Source organism: Zalophus californianus, chromosome 10 (assembly GCF_009762305.2).
Source record: "Zalophus californianus isolate mZalCal1 chromosome 10, mZalCal1.pri.v2, whole genome shotgun sequence".
In the NCBI taxonomy this organism is placed as follows: Eukaryota; Metazoa; Chordata; class Mammalia; order Carnivora; family Otariidae; genus Zalophus; species Zalophus californianus.
The window spans coordinates 95,659,023-95,674,650 of NC_045604.1; the positions used below are offsets into that span (position 1 = coordinate 95,659,023).

General features: G+C 57.0%; 1 protein-coding gene across 9 annotated transcripts in view; it reads right to left on the reverse strand.

Annotated features, from left to right (window-relative positions):
• The window catches only part of GSG1L (GSG1 like), a 205,212-nt gene extending 190,058 nt beyond the window's left edge, over positions 1-15,154 (reverse strand). For 6 of the 9 annotated variants that reach the window (XM_027609807.2, XM_027609812.2, XM_027609810.2 and 3 more), the window contains exon 1: positions 14,747-15,154. In XM_027609807.2, the coding sequence (XP_027465608.2) occupies positions 14,747-15,092 (346 nt within the window). In that variant the 5' untranslated portion in view covers positions 15,093-15,154. The remainder of the gene's footprint in view (positions 1-14,746) is intronic. The other 3 variants (XM_027609808.2, XM_027609815.2, XM_027609811.2) reach the window with 1 other exon arrangement.
• Between the last annotated feature and the right edge of the window lie 474 nt (positions 15,155-15,628).

Genomic DNA, 15,628 nt, shown 5'->3' on the forward strand with positions numbered 1-15,628 from the left:
ACAAAATTGTGATTTCAGAAAATCATTTCAAAGAAAGCAATGTATTTTGAAACTCACAAGACAGGTCCAAAGTGAGGCTCAGAGGCAAACTCATAGCATTAAATGCATTCTTTTTTCTTTTTTTCTTTGTTTTTAACTACAGAAACAAACTTTTCAACTCAAATACTTGAAAATGCTAATAAAACAAACCCCAAAAAACTGAGCCAAAGGAAAACAGGTTGTATTCGAAAATTTAAACAAACAGAATTGAGAGAGAACTGATTCTTAAAAACAGGCATGGGCAGCGGGATGGGGGGAGGGCAGGGACCATCAAACAGCCTGGCAAGACCTGGGTTGAAAAATAAAGAGGAGAAGCTGGACCAAATTATCAGAGTCTCCAGAGTGAGGATGTGACATCTCAGCCCAGGTCCTGCGTAAGGGTTTCAAGCCAGTCTGCATTTTCTGGAGGGTCTGAAAAGCAACGTTCACCAGGGCTCCTATCACACTCGGCAGACTCCAACAAGAAAAACAAGAGAAAGAAAACTAAAATCCACAGGACAAGGAGTACAAAAAGGAAACCAATCAAAGAGAGACTTTTCCTTTTAATCCTAAGAAAGTGCTGTGCTAAATTTTACTCAAGTCAGTTCAAAACTCTTGATGAATAAATTATTTTCCAAGAAAACACAACTCACAGAAAATTGACTCCATGGGTAGAAAACCAAAGTGACCCACCACTAAGGATGGACTGCTTCTGCCTACAACGCTCCTCACCCCCAGAAGGCTGCCCCCCTTGGCTCATTCGGGTCTGACTTCAAATGGCACTCCTTCAAGGAAGTTTCCATGACGCCCTATCAAAAACTCTAATCTCAGGCACATCTGGGTGGCTCAGTCTGTTAAGCATCTGCTTTCGGCTCAGGTCATGATCCCGGGACCCTGGGATCGAGTTGCGCATCGGGCTCCCTGCTCAGCGGGGAGTCTGCTTCTCCTTCTCCCTCTGCCTGCCACTCTGCCTTGTGCTCTCTGTCAAATAAATAAATAAAATCTTAAAAAAAAAAAAAAAGCAACTCCAACCTTGAGTGCCACCTCATGGCCCTGTTTTGTAGCACTTATGTCTCTATGAAATTACTGAATTATCTATTATTATTTTATTAACTTATCTATTCTCTCTCTCTCTCTCTCCACTGGGATGTGAGCTCCTTGCGAGCAGGGACCTTGTTCATCAAGTTCTCCAATATTCCTGGTGCCCAGCAGATAAATGCTCAGTAAACAGGCTGAATGAATGAGTGAATTAATAAATAAGTAAATGAAGACTGAAGAAGACAAGGCAGCCTCCAGAAAATCCTTCCAAATAATCTCTTATTACAAAGGAGGATAAATCTTTGAAAATGGGAATAACTGTCCCAGAAAATACTTGAAGGTCAAGAACAACTTGGCTGACAGGTGAGGGTTCATATATGGAAAGATGACCATGGGTCTCCAAATTCTGCTCCACCACAGTTAGCGGGAAAATGAAAAGTCACAGAGATGTGTTGGGCTGGTGCAAGCGAGAACCCATGTGGAATGAGCCAGTCAGCCTTCACTCCTGCATGGAGTCCGATTGTTTCCCCAACCCCTGAGTCCCAGGGTCACCCTGGCCTGAATTTGGTGCCGCATGGCCAGGATCACCAATAAACCTGTTCTCGTTGCCTAGGATGTCAGATCTGTGAAGACAAGGCCTTTGTCTCTTTTGCTCACCACCAAACCCACAGTGGCCTTAGCAAGGGCTCAATAAATCTCAGTAAAATGCACAAATGTATATACAACCTCTTGTCTGTTTTCCTGCTCTAGAATATAAGCTCCACGAGATTAAAAACTTCCTCTGTCTTGTTACCTGCTAACATCCCTGCACTTATAGACAAAACCTAGCATATAGTAGTTGCTCACAAAACTCAATGAAAGAATGAATAAGAATCTCAAGGCTTGGGGCGCCTGGGTGGCTCAGTCGGTTAAGCATCTACCTTGGGCTCAGGTCATGATCCCAGGGTCCTGGGATCGAGCCCCGCATTGGGGTCCCTGCTCAGTGGGGAGCCTGCTTCTCCCTCTCCCTCTGCCCCTCCCCCTGCTCATTCTCTCTCTCTCTCTCTCTCTCTCTCTAATAAATAAATAAAATATTCTTTAAAAAAAAGAATCTCAAGGCTTCCCATCAGAGTAATTCCAACTGTTCGTTTCCTACCCATCCCAGGAAAAGTAGCTTTTTGGGAAGCGGGGAAGGGCTATTTTTAAATAACCGTTCTTCTGACAAATCGAGCAGAAGTCATGAAACTGAAGGTCAAGGTCCGTGGATCTTTAAGGGATAACAAAAGACCAGCAGCTAGAAGCCAGGGCCAAGAGGAACCAGTCCGGGTCCCAGCGCCAACTCTGCAAGGAGTCATTTTCCCTGCAGAGACTGAGTGTCCTTGTCCATAAAACAGAGTCAAGGTAGCTCGTGATTCTCTGAGAATGGGCTGCCTGTCACTGGGGCATTTGAGGTCCATGAATGTCAGGAGGAGAAGCGTTATAGAAAAAAAAATTAAGCTGAGTGTTGGAAGAGGGTGTGCTGGGAGCGGGGGTCACAGTTTTAAACAGAGTGACCAGAGAAGACCCCACACATTTTATTAGTGAGGAGGTGGGAATCTGGGAAAGAGTGCTCAGGCTGAGGAATCTGTAAGTGCAAAGGCCCTGAGGCAGAAGCATGCCTGGGGGTGGGCACAAAAGCCCAGCAGAGGAAGTGAGGAACAATGTAGTGGGACAACAGGGACAACTTAGGTCCGGTTCTGTGGCGACTGGGAGGACTTTGGCTTTACCCAAGTGAGATGAGACCACTGGAGGGACGTTATCCAACGTGTACAGGAACTCTTAGCAGACTATGGGGCACAAGGGGGAGGCAGGAAGACCAGTGAGGGGGCTGCTGGGGTCGTCCAGGCAAGGGACGGTCCTGGCTCAGCCACGGTAGCAGAGAGAGGGTGAGAAGTGTCTGGACTCCGGATATGTCTTTCAAAGAAGCCAATAGGATGTGCTGATGGATTGAGTGGTGTGTGTGTGTGTGTGTCTTTTGTCGTTTGTTGAGATGGGGCTGAGAGGGGCAGGGTGCAGGGGTGGTAGCCACCCCTGCCGCCATCACCAATCTTCCCAGCTCCCCGCTTCTAGGCCCATGGTAGGACGGCCATCCTCCAGCCCCTGAGGGTGTTAGATGCGACCTTGGGATTTGCTCTGGCCAATGGCAGGCGCCACTTCTAGGCAGAAACTCACCCCACGCCCTGGCCTCAGCAGCCATGGAGGCCTGGAGATGGAGCCTCTCTTATCCGGGTCCCTGAGGAGGACAACATGAAACACAGTCGCCATGGTTGTTTGAACCTTCCCAGGTTTGCAGCTGGTTACGGCAGCACGACGCAGCCTGTCCCCGGCTGGTGAGGGCGCGACAGCAAGTGGTTAGTGTGGGGTTTGTCCATTCCTTTCAAACCCCCAAGTGGAGGCAGCAATGGAGTGGTGACTGGAGACTTGTGTCCACCCCACCCAACTGTGCTCCGGGGAAGGTCTCCCTCCCTCTGTGCTTCCTCCAGGACCACCCAGAAGAGCTCTCAGTGGCAAAGTGGGGGGATGCGGCATGAACCGGGGGGACAGACAGAAGCAGGGAACTGAGCCTCTCCCTCCCCTTCTCCAGAGCTGGACCCTCTGACAGAGAACACAGGGTGGACAGAGGCCCGGAGAGAAGGGAGGACAAACGGACACAGACAGAGGGTTGTGGAGGATCCACAAGTGTGTCCCAGAGGCGACATGGCGCAGATCCAGTTGGCTTGCTGAGAAGCTGCCTCCCACAGACTGAGTTTCCTAGCTTGCGAATGACTGACAAAAATAACCTGGGACAGTTTGGAGAGGCCCCCCAACAGGGTATGGGTGGAGGGAGGAGGGAGACTGGGCGAGGGGCTGGCCCTTCCCCCCCCCCCCCCCACCATGCCCAGGGCCAAGGGAGGAAGGCCTGGAAGAGCTGCCCTGGGCAGAGCCGCAGACTCCTGGAAAAGGGCAGAGAAAGGGCCAGAGGTGCCCCCTCCTGCCTCCCGGGCTATGTCAGGCTCCCCTCTGCGGCTCCCCTCCAGCTCCTCAGGCCCGCTCCCTCCGCGTGCATGCATGTGTGTGCGTGTGTCTGTGTGTGTGTCTGTGTGTGCCCCTGTGTCTGTCTCTCTCCCTCTCTGTCCCTTCGTCTTGCTCTGCTTCTCCCCACCCCGCTCTGTCCTCTCCCCACCCTGGTCCAGCCATCACCTTGGACCCAGTCCCTGGAAAGCTGGGACACAGGACAAGGCCCCCACAGCCACTGGCCGTGCCCCCAGCGGGGAAGTGGGCAGGCCCCGCACCCTACAACCCAGTTACCCCAACGGCCTAGGCAGCGTGCAGCCAGGCCACCTTCTACATCTTACCACCATCACCAGCCGATTAAAGTTCAGGTCCCTCGTGTTTGTTTTTGGAGCTGAGGGACTGTTTGGGGGGCAGGGATTCTGGCCTTTCATGTGGAGGAGATATCAACCAGGAATCCCTGGAAGGAGCCCATCTAAAAAGCCTGGTACCACCATTACCCCCACTTTTCAGATACAGAAACCGAGGACCACGTTTCCTCTGAAAACTCGGAAGATGAAAACCTCCTGCTTGCTCTGTTCTAAACCATGGTCTCCACCAGTGTCCCCACCTAAACCACACGTTCCTTAGGATCTGTGAGGTCCATGGGACAGGCCTGGGGAGCCACGGGGGCTCCCCGCGGGCCAGGAGGGCTGTCTGACCCTGCCCCATCACGTTGTCCCCCACCCCTCCCCCTGACACACACACAGCCTGCCCCCCCACCCCCGCAGCCTTCCTCAATGATTCCGTGGGGTTTGAGCATTTCCAAGGGAACATGCACATTCCCAGGATGGGGAGACACTGGGTGTCAGGTCTCCGATCCCAGGGGATTTTGCCACTTCCTAAGGACTGTTTTGTCCCGCTCCTGGGACACCACAGTGAGAAGCTGAACGTGGTCTCTGGTCTGCTCTGAGGTGCTCACTTTGGGATGAGAGATACAAATCATAAAGAGGCACGGAAATAAATAAAAAGCTCATTGCAGGGAGCTGCCTTGGGAGGAGGCGGAAGCTAGGGCTGGGGGTTGAAGAGGCAGAGACCTACAGATACAGGGGAAGGGAATTCTGGGCGAGGGACGGGCAAGAGCAAACCCCCCGCAGTGGGAAATCAGCTTGGAGCATCCAGAACTGCAGGGAGGCCAGTAGCTCAGAGCAGAAGCGGAGCGGAAGGTGGTCCTGGGAAACAAGAGAGCAGGAGGCAGGGGGAGCCAGCAGGCAGGGGCTTGGAGGGAGGGGGCCAGGCCTGCCCACTGCCTCATTCCCAGAAGCAAAATGACAGGGCTGGCTCTGAACGCTGGTGCCCGTGCCCGCCGTGTTCCCCAAAACCCTGGGGAGCTAGTTAGAAATACAGATTCCAGGGCCTCGCCCCAGACACACCAAGCAAAAAGTCCAAGGGCAAGACCCTGGGGATCTGCATTTTAACAAGTTCTCTAGATGAATCGGGGGCGTAGGCCAAGTTCGGGAAACACCAGGTGGATCAGAGATAGCCTGATGTGGTCTCCGGGGATGGACCTCAGGAAACTGTAGGCCACGTGGTGTGTTTGGGGGGATGCCTTTCTCTGTGATGCAGGCACCTGGTTTTATGCCAGCATCATAGAGCCCCAGAGCCCCCAACAGTTAAGAACCCCTGGACTCAAGCACAGCTGCAGTGTCTTGGCTAAAAGAAGGAGGCCAGGGATGGAGGGCATGGCCACAAAGTCCTTCGGTTCCCACATGCACCCCTGCTGTGTCAGGAGGGGCATCTCTGTTCCTACATGACCAGCATCTACTGCCCCTTTTACTAGGACCAGCCCCGGAGCCTGAAGGATGCCTGTGATAGAGCGATTGCTTTAATACCCCCAATTCTTCCCCCTTCCATGTATCCAAGCCCTTGGCCACCATAACTGCAGCACCCCCACACACCGACTCTGGGCTCGGCCATGTGACTTGCTTTGGCCAATGGGATGTAAGTACACGCGGTGTCCACAAGGGCTGGAAGAGCACCACGCAGTGTGGCTTGCTCCCGCGTTCACGTCTCTGACACAACCATGAGAACAGCCCAGGTTAGCCTGTTGGAGGATAAGAGGCCTAGGTTGCCTCCATCATCCCAGCCCCCAGCCAGGGACCACCGCACATGAGTGAGCCCAGCCCAGCCTAAGTCGCTGAAGCACAGATTCAAGCTGAGTAAATGCCTGCCACGGAGGCATTTATTGTCGTATGCCACAGAGGTTTTGTTGTTAAGCAGCGTTACGTGGCAAGAGCTAACTGCTACACCCCTCTCACTCTCAGACCATGTGGCTCGGGCAGAGATGTCTTCATCTCCTGCCCCCTGGGGTGTGACCATGTGACCAAGGGCACAAGTGACCAAGGCCTGGCCACCCACTTGGGCCACACTGATCGGTTCAGGGCTGGGGACGCAATCCAGTTCATCCTCCGAGAACCAGTTCTGGGACTTTCGTTTCGACCTTGGGAAGGAAGACCTTGCTTTTCCACTGAAGTTCTTGGAAGGACAGGAGGGAAGCTCAAAGCTGTCAGGGACAGCCACAGGGGAGGGTACACTTGAGAATGAAGCTAATCCAGAGGAAGGCAGAGCCAAGTGCTGGAAAGACAGATTCCCAACAACCCTGCTTGATCCAGCCACGCCACACACCCAGACTCTTCTCATGAGACTTTCTATGAAGAGGCACCACGGGGGTGGCTCAGTCGGCAGAGCGTGCAACTCTTGATCCCAGGGTTGCGAGTTTGAGCCCTAGGTTGGGTATAGAGATTACTTTAAAGTGCTGGGGGGACACCTGGGTGGCTCAGTCAGTTAAGCGTCTGACTCTTGGTTTTGGCTCAGGTCATGATCTCAGGGTCGTGAGATCAAGCCCCGCATCGGGCTCCAAGCTCAGCACAGAGTCTGCTTGTCCCTCTCCCTCTGCTTCTCCCCCCACTTGTGCTATCACTCTCTCTCTCAAACAAATAAATAAAATCTTTAGAAAAAATCAGAATCTATAAAAAGAAAGACCATAGCTCCTTTATTTATTTATTTATTTATTTATTTATTTATTTATTTATTTTGCTCAAAGCCATTTCAAATGAGTTTCTCTTGCTTGCAGTGACTCCTACAGTCCTGGCCAACAGGATGGACTCCTTTCTGGAATGTCTGCCCCAGCACCCTCCGTTGCCCTGGCTCCCGGTTCTGGCCCTCTCTCCCACAGGACTGGTTGTGTAATCCTACCCCCCTCCCAGAACACAGCAGACGGGACCAACCGCGGCCCCCTGCACCACATCGTCCCATCAGATTCTGTCTCAAGACCGTGAACCAACAGACGTAGAATCAAATCTTGTTACCAGCAAAGCTCGGCTATAGAAATTGCAAACTGGCAAGAGGGTTTGCTCGCCCCCTCGGAAGTGTTTGCTTTTGGCCTGCAGCAGGGCAGTCTTCTTATTTTTTAATTGAATCAGTTCCCAAATTTTAACAATTTCCTAGAGATCTCCTAGAAATTTCCTGGAGATTTCCTAGAAATACCTGGAGTTTTGACAAAATGGACAACGGGGTCCCATATGGGCCTCCACCCTGCAATGAGAATGGTCATCTGGGGCGCAGCCGCTGCCCTTCTAGTGGAGGCGGATGCCCCCGGTTCCCCACAGCCCCCACCACCCCCTCTATGGCCCTCTCCTGTTGTTCCGGGCTGGCCCCTGTAGGATTTTAGTTGGCAGGAGGGCCCATCACCTCGGGCCTCCAGGAGCCTGGGGGGCCTTGGCCCTGACCTGCAAGGCCTGGTGATTGCGTCTCCACCTGGACACTGTGGGGGGCGGTAGCCCCCCATGAGGCACGCCTTTTCCATATCGGGGCTTGAGTCTGCTTCTGTCACTTGGGACCAAAAGAGCTTCAACACCACGGTCCTGGGGGCAACACAGAGAGGCCTGAGGTCATAGCATCCCCAAAAGCCTGGTCCTCCAGATTAGAAAGGGGCAATGAGCACACCGAACCCCTCCAGCTCCCCACAGGGTCCCACGGAGCACTGCGTCTCAGGAGCAGAACAGAAGAGAGGAGAGCGAAGCAGACTGACTGACAAGTCTGTGGGGATGACGGGCACGGAGCACAGAGCCGGGGCCTCTGGCTGTACCCAGAAGTCCAGAGAAGTTCTAGAATCCCAAATGCATTCAGCACACAGTCACTGCACCCTCACTAAGTGCCAGCCCGTCTAGGTGCTGGAACGTGGCACTCTGTGACACGGACCACGTCCTGCCCCCACGGAGCTGGCTGGGGAGCAGGGGAGAGAGGTCATAAGATAAACAAGTATGATATGTAGTGGGTAACACCACAGTCACAGCCACAGGCGGGGAGAAGGCGGGAGGGAAGTGCTAGGGCGGGGGGTGAGGTTGCTGATTGAGAGGGCGTGATCAGAAGGCCCCTGGGAAAGAGGACCTTTGAGCCCAGACCCGGCCTTGCAGACACGTGGGAGAAGAGTTCCCAGATGGCAGGAACAGCAAGTACAAAGGCCCTGGGGCAGGAAGGCGTTGGCCTGGTCAAGGACCAGCAAGGAGGCTCTTGGGGCTGGGGCGGAGTGAAGGGGGTGCAGGAAGAGAGGTGATGCAGGTACAGGCCCTGGAAGGCGTTGGCCCTGAACCTGCGTGAGACGGACTGCACAGTGGACGGAGGTGATCTGACTTGGGTTTCACCACTGGGTAGAAAGCAGACCACGGGGGCCGAGGGCAGAAGCAGGGAGCCCAGGGAGGGCCTACTGCCCTAGTCCGGGGGCGGGGTGCCAGGGCACAGGCCAGGGCAGCACTGTAGGGCCCGGTCGGCAGGGGCTAGATTCTGAATGAAGAGCCGGCAGGACGAGGTGGAGACAAGAGGTCCAGAGGCACCGAGGAGGACTCTTCCAAGGCCGGAGCCCCTGGAAGGGGGCAGGTTGTGTCCACAGTGAGGGGGTGGCCTGTGGCCTCCCGGGAGGGTCCACTGCCACTCCCATGGGATCCCGGGCCCGGTTGTTCACAGACCTGCCAGGCTTTTGAGGAAAGCCACAAATCCAGATGTTTCCGCCAAGTGTCTCCATTTTCAAATGTTGGCGACTCATTCCAAGACCGTAAACACTGCGGGGCCAAAGGAAACAGATGGGACGGTTCCGAGCAGACCCCGGGCCATGGGGTCAGTCACAGCCCTTCCTGGGTGTTTTCGGTGCGCCGACAGAGCACCCACACCATCGGTTTTACCTCCAGCAAGGCTGGTGAGACAGCTCTGATCGTCCCTGCGTCCCAGCCAAGGAAACTGAGGCCCAGAGAGGGCGAGCCCCCAGCCAAGGCCACACAGCAGGCGAGCGGTGGCGTGGGGGCTGGGGCCCCGGCTGTCTGTCCCTGAAGCCTGTCATCATGGGGTGCTCTGTTGCCTCCGCCATGCAGACAAAAAAAACACACAAAACCTTCCTTCTACACATGAGGAGAGAAAAGGCCAGAAAGGGTGGGCATGGGACTTAGCCAGAGCCACTCGGCAAGCAGGCATCGGAGCCTGGGCTTGAACCTGGGGCTCGTGACTCCGGTGCACAGCTCTTCTATTGCAGGAGCCCAGGGAGCCTGAATGAGTTGCGTTGCTGGGGGTGGTGCCGCACAGAAGGCAAGAGCCAAGTTCTGGAACCTTCTGCCTAGGTGCCCATCCCAGCTCTGCCGCTGGGTAGCTGTGTGACCTTGGGCAAGTCACTTCATCTCTCTGTGCCCCAGAAAATAGGTGTAACCATGGCACTAGGCTGTCAGTGAGCTGTTCTGGAAATGCAAGAAAACAACACTGATCTTGGCTTAGAGCCACGCCTTTCGAAGTCCGAGTCCTCGCCCATCGGACGAGCCTAACACAAAGCCCATCTGATATTACACTGACACGCTCTCAGCGCTAGAAGCCTCCTGGGTGGGGACATCATATCTGTCCTCATACTCGTGAAAAAGGTAGTGGCCTAACTGAAGGGAGCAGGCAGAAGAAGATCTGGGGTTTTCTGTAGAAAAGAAGGGGAAGCAAGAAAGGGGGGCTCAGCTAGGGGCTTTCTCCTCCTGCGTGAGAATGGCCCCACCCCACAAGCACCTGGGTGTGTAAAGGCGGGGTGTGTGTAGTGGGCACCTCAGTGAAAGGGGAGGTGTCCCCGGTTGGCCCCCTGCCTCACTGCAGGGGAAGAAGACACTTGGAGCCCGAGAAAGTGCAACCATCCTAACAGCAACCAACATTCATCCCACAAATGTTCGCTGAGCACCTAGTGTGTGCCAGTGTCCTCAGCACTAAAGAAGCAACAGTGAATCAAGCAGATAAACGCAGATTCTGCCACCTTCACGGAGCTGGTGGGCAATACACAAAACAGACGAGGTAAAGTCCATGGCAAGTGCTAGAAGAAAAAGCAAGCAGGAAACGTGTGGGGAGATCAGTTTTGAACTGGGTGCTCAGAGAGAGCTCAGCACTGACTTGAAGAAGTTTCCAGAAATAGATTTGCGGCCATCTAGGGGAAAAGCATTCCAGGCAGAGGGAAGGGCCAGTGCAAAGGCTCTGAGGCTGAGTGTGCCTGGCGTTTGGGGGCCAGTGTGGAAGGGACGAGCAGTGACCATGATGGGGGGGGCAGGGGAGCCCAGAGAAGTGGCACAGCTGGGGAGGAGCCATGGGAGGATGGGGCTTTGACTCTAAGTGACAGCAGGGCCATCCGAGGGGGCTGAACAAAGGAGGGACAGGATCTGGCCATTGCTGTGGGGCTGGGTGGAGAGCCTACTGAGTGGGGTCAGCGAAGGAAGCAGGGTGACCGCTGCAGAAGTGTACGGGAGAGAGGAGGGTGGCGGCCCTCTGGAGGTGGCAGGGGGCACTCACACACCCAGCAGGTGTGCGGCACCTTACCCACACTATTTCCCTGAATATTCCCACCTCCAACCAGTGCCACCTGCTCTGATCCCCGTTCTACAGGGGAGCAAACTGAGGCTCTGGCCCGAACCACACTGCCAACAGGAGACTCGAGAAGCTTCCGTCCTTCACAAATGGCGTTGCTCCACCCGTCCCGGGAGAAACAGTGCTCCTGCTTCCTGTGACCCGTCCCTCCCTTCCCTGCGGCTGCCTCCGTCCCACCTCCCTCCAGGCATCCCTGCAAGCCCTCCTCCACCCTGCCCTGCCACCCCTCCAAGACTTCCCGAGTCACCTACTTACTCAGGTTCAAACACATGCGAGATGAAGCCCAACCTCACCTGTGCTCCCACTTGGTACAACCACACGTCCCGCCAGCCCATCTCCCCACCCCCAGACCTTCCCTGTTCCTTCTCCAGACCTTTCCTCCGCTGCCCCCGCCCCCAGGATACCAACAACGGGCAACCACACAGCCCTTCTGAGCATCTAATACAGAAGAGAAATCCAATTTGCGTGAAGGGCTCGGGCTAATTCTGTGTCAAGGCCAAGCTCCCTTTCTGTTTGTTGAAGGAGGTTGATGCTCCTTCTTGGAGGAAGGAGAAAAGCTTTCTTTGTGCCCGGTCTGGTGAGATTGTGTCTGTTTAGGACAGGCTGCAGTTTTCTTTGTAAACGCTGTAGACTTTTTCATGTGGGTAAAAGGGCTTATTAGATTTTCCTGTGGCTGCCCAGAGTGGGGAGAGGCTCTTCTGGGCACAGAAAGAAATCACCGAACAAGCGGTGGAGAGGAAGGAACACTTAGCGGCTGCTTCTCACGGAGAGGTCAGGATTTCATGGTTGGTGTTTTCGTTGGGGTGAACGTAAAACGTTGGGAAGGAAAGAAAGCCTTCCCTGTAGTTTGGGCGGGAGGGAAAGAACATGGTCCTTGATGTTTCAGGGGTGGGGAGAGAGGAGCGCAGGATTTTTTTATGGGGCGGTGGGGGTGTTGGGGCATTCTTTTTCCTTCTCCTCAGTAAAAAATAAATTACAAAATGGTCACAGAACACAGAAGAAAGGTTGTCATAGCAACAAAAGTTTGAGGCCAGGTACTCCCTGACATCCTTACAGGACCATGGAGGTGGTGAGGCAGGATCTGGGCATTGTGGGATCAGCCAGGGAAACCATCCAAGCTGGCGCAGACCTCCCCAATTTCTCACCGGCTCTGACAGGCTGATAACTATTTTCCAAGCTCTCGGGGAGGAAAATTGTGATTTTCTGGGAGGGGCGATCTCTAGCCAACAGCGATCAAGAGAAAAGGGAAAACTGTGGGTTTGTTTTATTTACCCAACAAACTAAGCACCCGTGTTTTTACGAACAGAGGACTGGGGATGAGGGTCTCTGGTGGAGAACCCCCCCAAAACGGTGCCCGTCCCGGATCCCCCAACAGCATCATTCACTTCACCCTGATGCCCTTCTCTCCCCGAAGATAATCAGGGCCCCCTCACCAGCTGGAATGCCTGGACAAAAACCTCCCTGAACCCCCAATTCCTCATCTGAAGAGTAGGCACCCTAGGAGGGCCTGCCACAGAGGTGTTGGCAAGGAGTCAGCAAGATCTGGCAGGTAAGAAGTTTAGCAGTGCCTGGTGCGCATTAAGGGCTCAATAAATGTAAGCCAACATTGCTTTAAATGTTTTTCAATTAATGATTTTTAAAACTGCTCAGGCTTAAACATCCCGTGTCGAGCCCCAGATGAGTGACACAGATGCGCACTGCACAGGGAAATCACCACAAGAGGTGGGGCCGTGACCTTCAGGGAAAAGCCAGGAGAGACCCCAGTGAAGAGACCCAGCCAGCCATCGGCGGCCGGGATACCCCACAGAGGCAGGGACTGGACCACTCCAGAGACGCAGCCTTGGGTTTTTAAGTATGTGCGTAAAGGAAGGACAAGGAGGCTGTGCTTCTACACAAAGGAGAAACTTGGTGACAAGTGGAGGTGATGTGTGGGGACCTCTACCCGAAAAGGTGCAGATGTTCCCCAGGATAAGACATTACGAGGCCTCCGTGGAAAAGATCAGGGTCAGACTGAGTGGAAAGCAGAAAATTTTAGCCAAGATGCCTTTTGAGGTTCTTTTTTTCTTTTTTTACATCCCGGAGTAAAGATGTGAGTTCTGAGTGCACATCAGAAGGGAGTCTGATGGAGCGAAACTGGTCAGAGGTGGAAGCCTATTCAAACAGAGGGTGTCTGACAAATGGCTAGCATCACGCAGGTGGTCACAGAAAAATTCAGCAAGCACCTCCAGAGGCAAGGCAGAGGGCACGGCACCCCAGGAAACCGCTGGTTTATCATCCCAGGCCCTCATCCAACATGAATCCCACCAAAATGTACCCATGACCTCCTATGCACTAGATGCTACCCAGAGGCTGGGGATGACCGCCAACCAGGCAACCCAGGCCCTGCCCTCACAGGGACATCCTGTGGAGACAGGGGACAGGAGGCGAGTGACCAGAGGCAGGCTCCAGAAAATCTCAGGTTGTGCCAAGCATGATGAAGAAGCTAAAGGTGGTGACAAGAGACAAAGTTAGGGGACCCTGCCTCCAGAGGGGCTGGGGAGGTCTTCTCTCCGGAAGACCCTGCCTGGCAAGCCGGGTGGGGACCTGCCAGTGAAGTGAGGAGGAGCCAGCCAGGGAAGATGTGGGGAAGGGAATTCCAGGCAGAGGGAGCAGCCTCCTTGGGTTTATTTTACACCTTCTTGTCTCTCTGTCCTTTAGACAACCAATCAGGCCAACAGCTTGTTCAGAGCAAACTCCGTTGTCACCCACCCCCATGGACATCGGGGTACCCACATGGACCACGTCCCTGAGCGCAGAAGAGCTGTGCATGCACAGGCTTTTAACCTTGGGGAGAGAGGTCAATTCACTCAAGAGGGTCCCCACGCCCCGACCTAGAGCACAGTACGATCTGGGAGGTAGTGGGTGGTGTGGCCCTGCACTGCCCCCTCCCCCACGGCCTCACTGCCCGCCTCGGGGGCACTCACTCCGCCCTGGCTGCCCCGGGGCGGGCACGGGAAGAGGAGCGAGGCAAAGGGTGCAGTTTGATCGGCCTTCTGAAAAGTCACCCCACCACCACCACCACCAATTCTGATCCGAGCCGAGCCCAGCGGTCCCGCTTTCCCGCCGCCTCGCCCCCCTCCCGCTGCATCCTCTCCCGGGCGGGTGCCAGGACACGAAGGGCTCCCCGCCGGGAACCCACCGGCCTCCCCGCACCCCCGACTCTCCTGCTGCCCGAGCTCCGTCTGGGAGAACGACACCCCCCGCCCCCGCCCCCGGCTCCGGGGATCTGCGGAGCGGAGCGGGGCGGGGTGGGGGGGGGCGCCTCGGAGCAGCAGTCGGTGCGTCCTCCCCTAGGCGGGACGGGCCGGGAAGGGGGAGCCGGTGCCCCGCGAACGAAGGCGGGGGAGGGGGCGAGCCCAGAGACGAGTTCTGGCGCGGAGAGGAGCGCGCGCCCCGCCGACCGGCCGCTGGGCTGGGTGCCCGGGAGACGCGCCTCCCCGGGGCGCGGCGACGTCCCCAAAGGCGCCCGGCGCTCGGAAAGGGCAGCAGCTCTGCCCGGAGCCCCGGCACGGCTGCGCGTCCCGGCCGCCCCCCACTCTCCCCGGGCCCGCTCCCGCGCGCACCCCGTGCCAGGGCGTGCGGCCGAGCCCTGCGGAGCGCGGGGCTCCTCGGCGGGTCGCCGGGAGGGAGCGCTGGGCGGGGGCTCGGGCCGCGGGGGCCGCGCCGCCCGGGGCGGGGAGGGGTGTGGGGGTAGCCGGGTGCCGAGCCGCCGCCGGCGCCGCCGCTCACTCACCGAGCCCGCCGAGCTCCTCCTCGCACGAGTACCAGATGCCGGTGTGGAAATTCCTGAAGAGGAAGCGGTCGTCGCCCGTCTCCCAGCTGTAGAGCGCGCCGCCAGGGGGGCCGTTCCCCGCGGCGGCGGCGGCGGCGGCGGCGGCGGGGGCGGCGGTGCCGTTGGCCGTGGCGTTGGCGCCCGAGTTGGGGCAGTTGGCGCGCCCGCCCTGGCCGCAGCCGGGCTTGGGGACCCGCTGCGTGCCCTGGCACCAGTGCGTGGTGAGGAAGGCGGTGGTGGCGAAGAGCAGCGCCAGCAGGTTCAGGGCCACGGCCAGGAGCGCTCGGCCGCGGCGGCTCGTCTTCATGCCGCCCGCGCCGCCGGGACCGCGCCGCCGGGGAGCTCCGCGCGCGAAGTTGGCAGCCGGCGCCCAGCGTCAGCGGCCACTGCCCGCCGCGCCCCGGGGCTCGGGCGCCTGCGATCGGCGGCGGCGGACGCGGCGCGGGCCCATGGTTCTCCCCGCCCCTCCCCGGGGTGAGGGCGCGGCGCGGGGAGCGCGGGGGGCGCGGGGGGCGGGCGGCGGCGGCGGAGCGGCTCCCGCGCGCCCGGAGCCCGGAGCGCGAGTGCACCTCGACGAGGAGCCGCTGGCGCCTGGCAGCGGCCGCGGCGCAGGGACGCGCGCCCCTCCGTGGGGAGACACCTGCAGGCGGCCGGCGACACTGTTGCGGCGCCCGCCCTAAGCAGGGAGAGGGGGCGCCCCACGCCGGGCGCGGGCGGGGGACCCGGAAAGAAGGGGCGCCCCCGAGGAGCCCCGCACCCGATTGGAGGGGCTGAGAAGCAAGGAGAATGCCAGGCAAGGCGCTCTCGGAGAAAGGAGCTCCCCGAGGGGGACGGCGTGGGAGG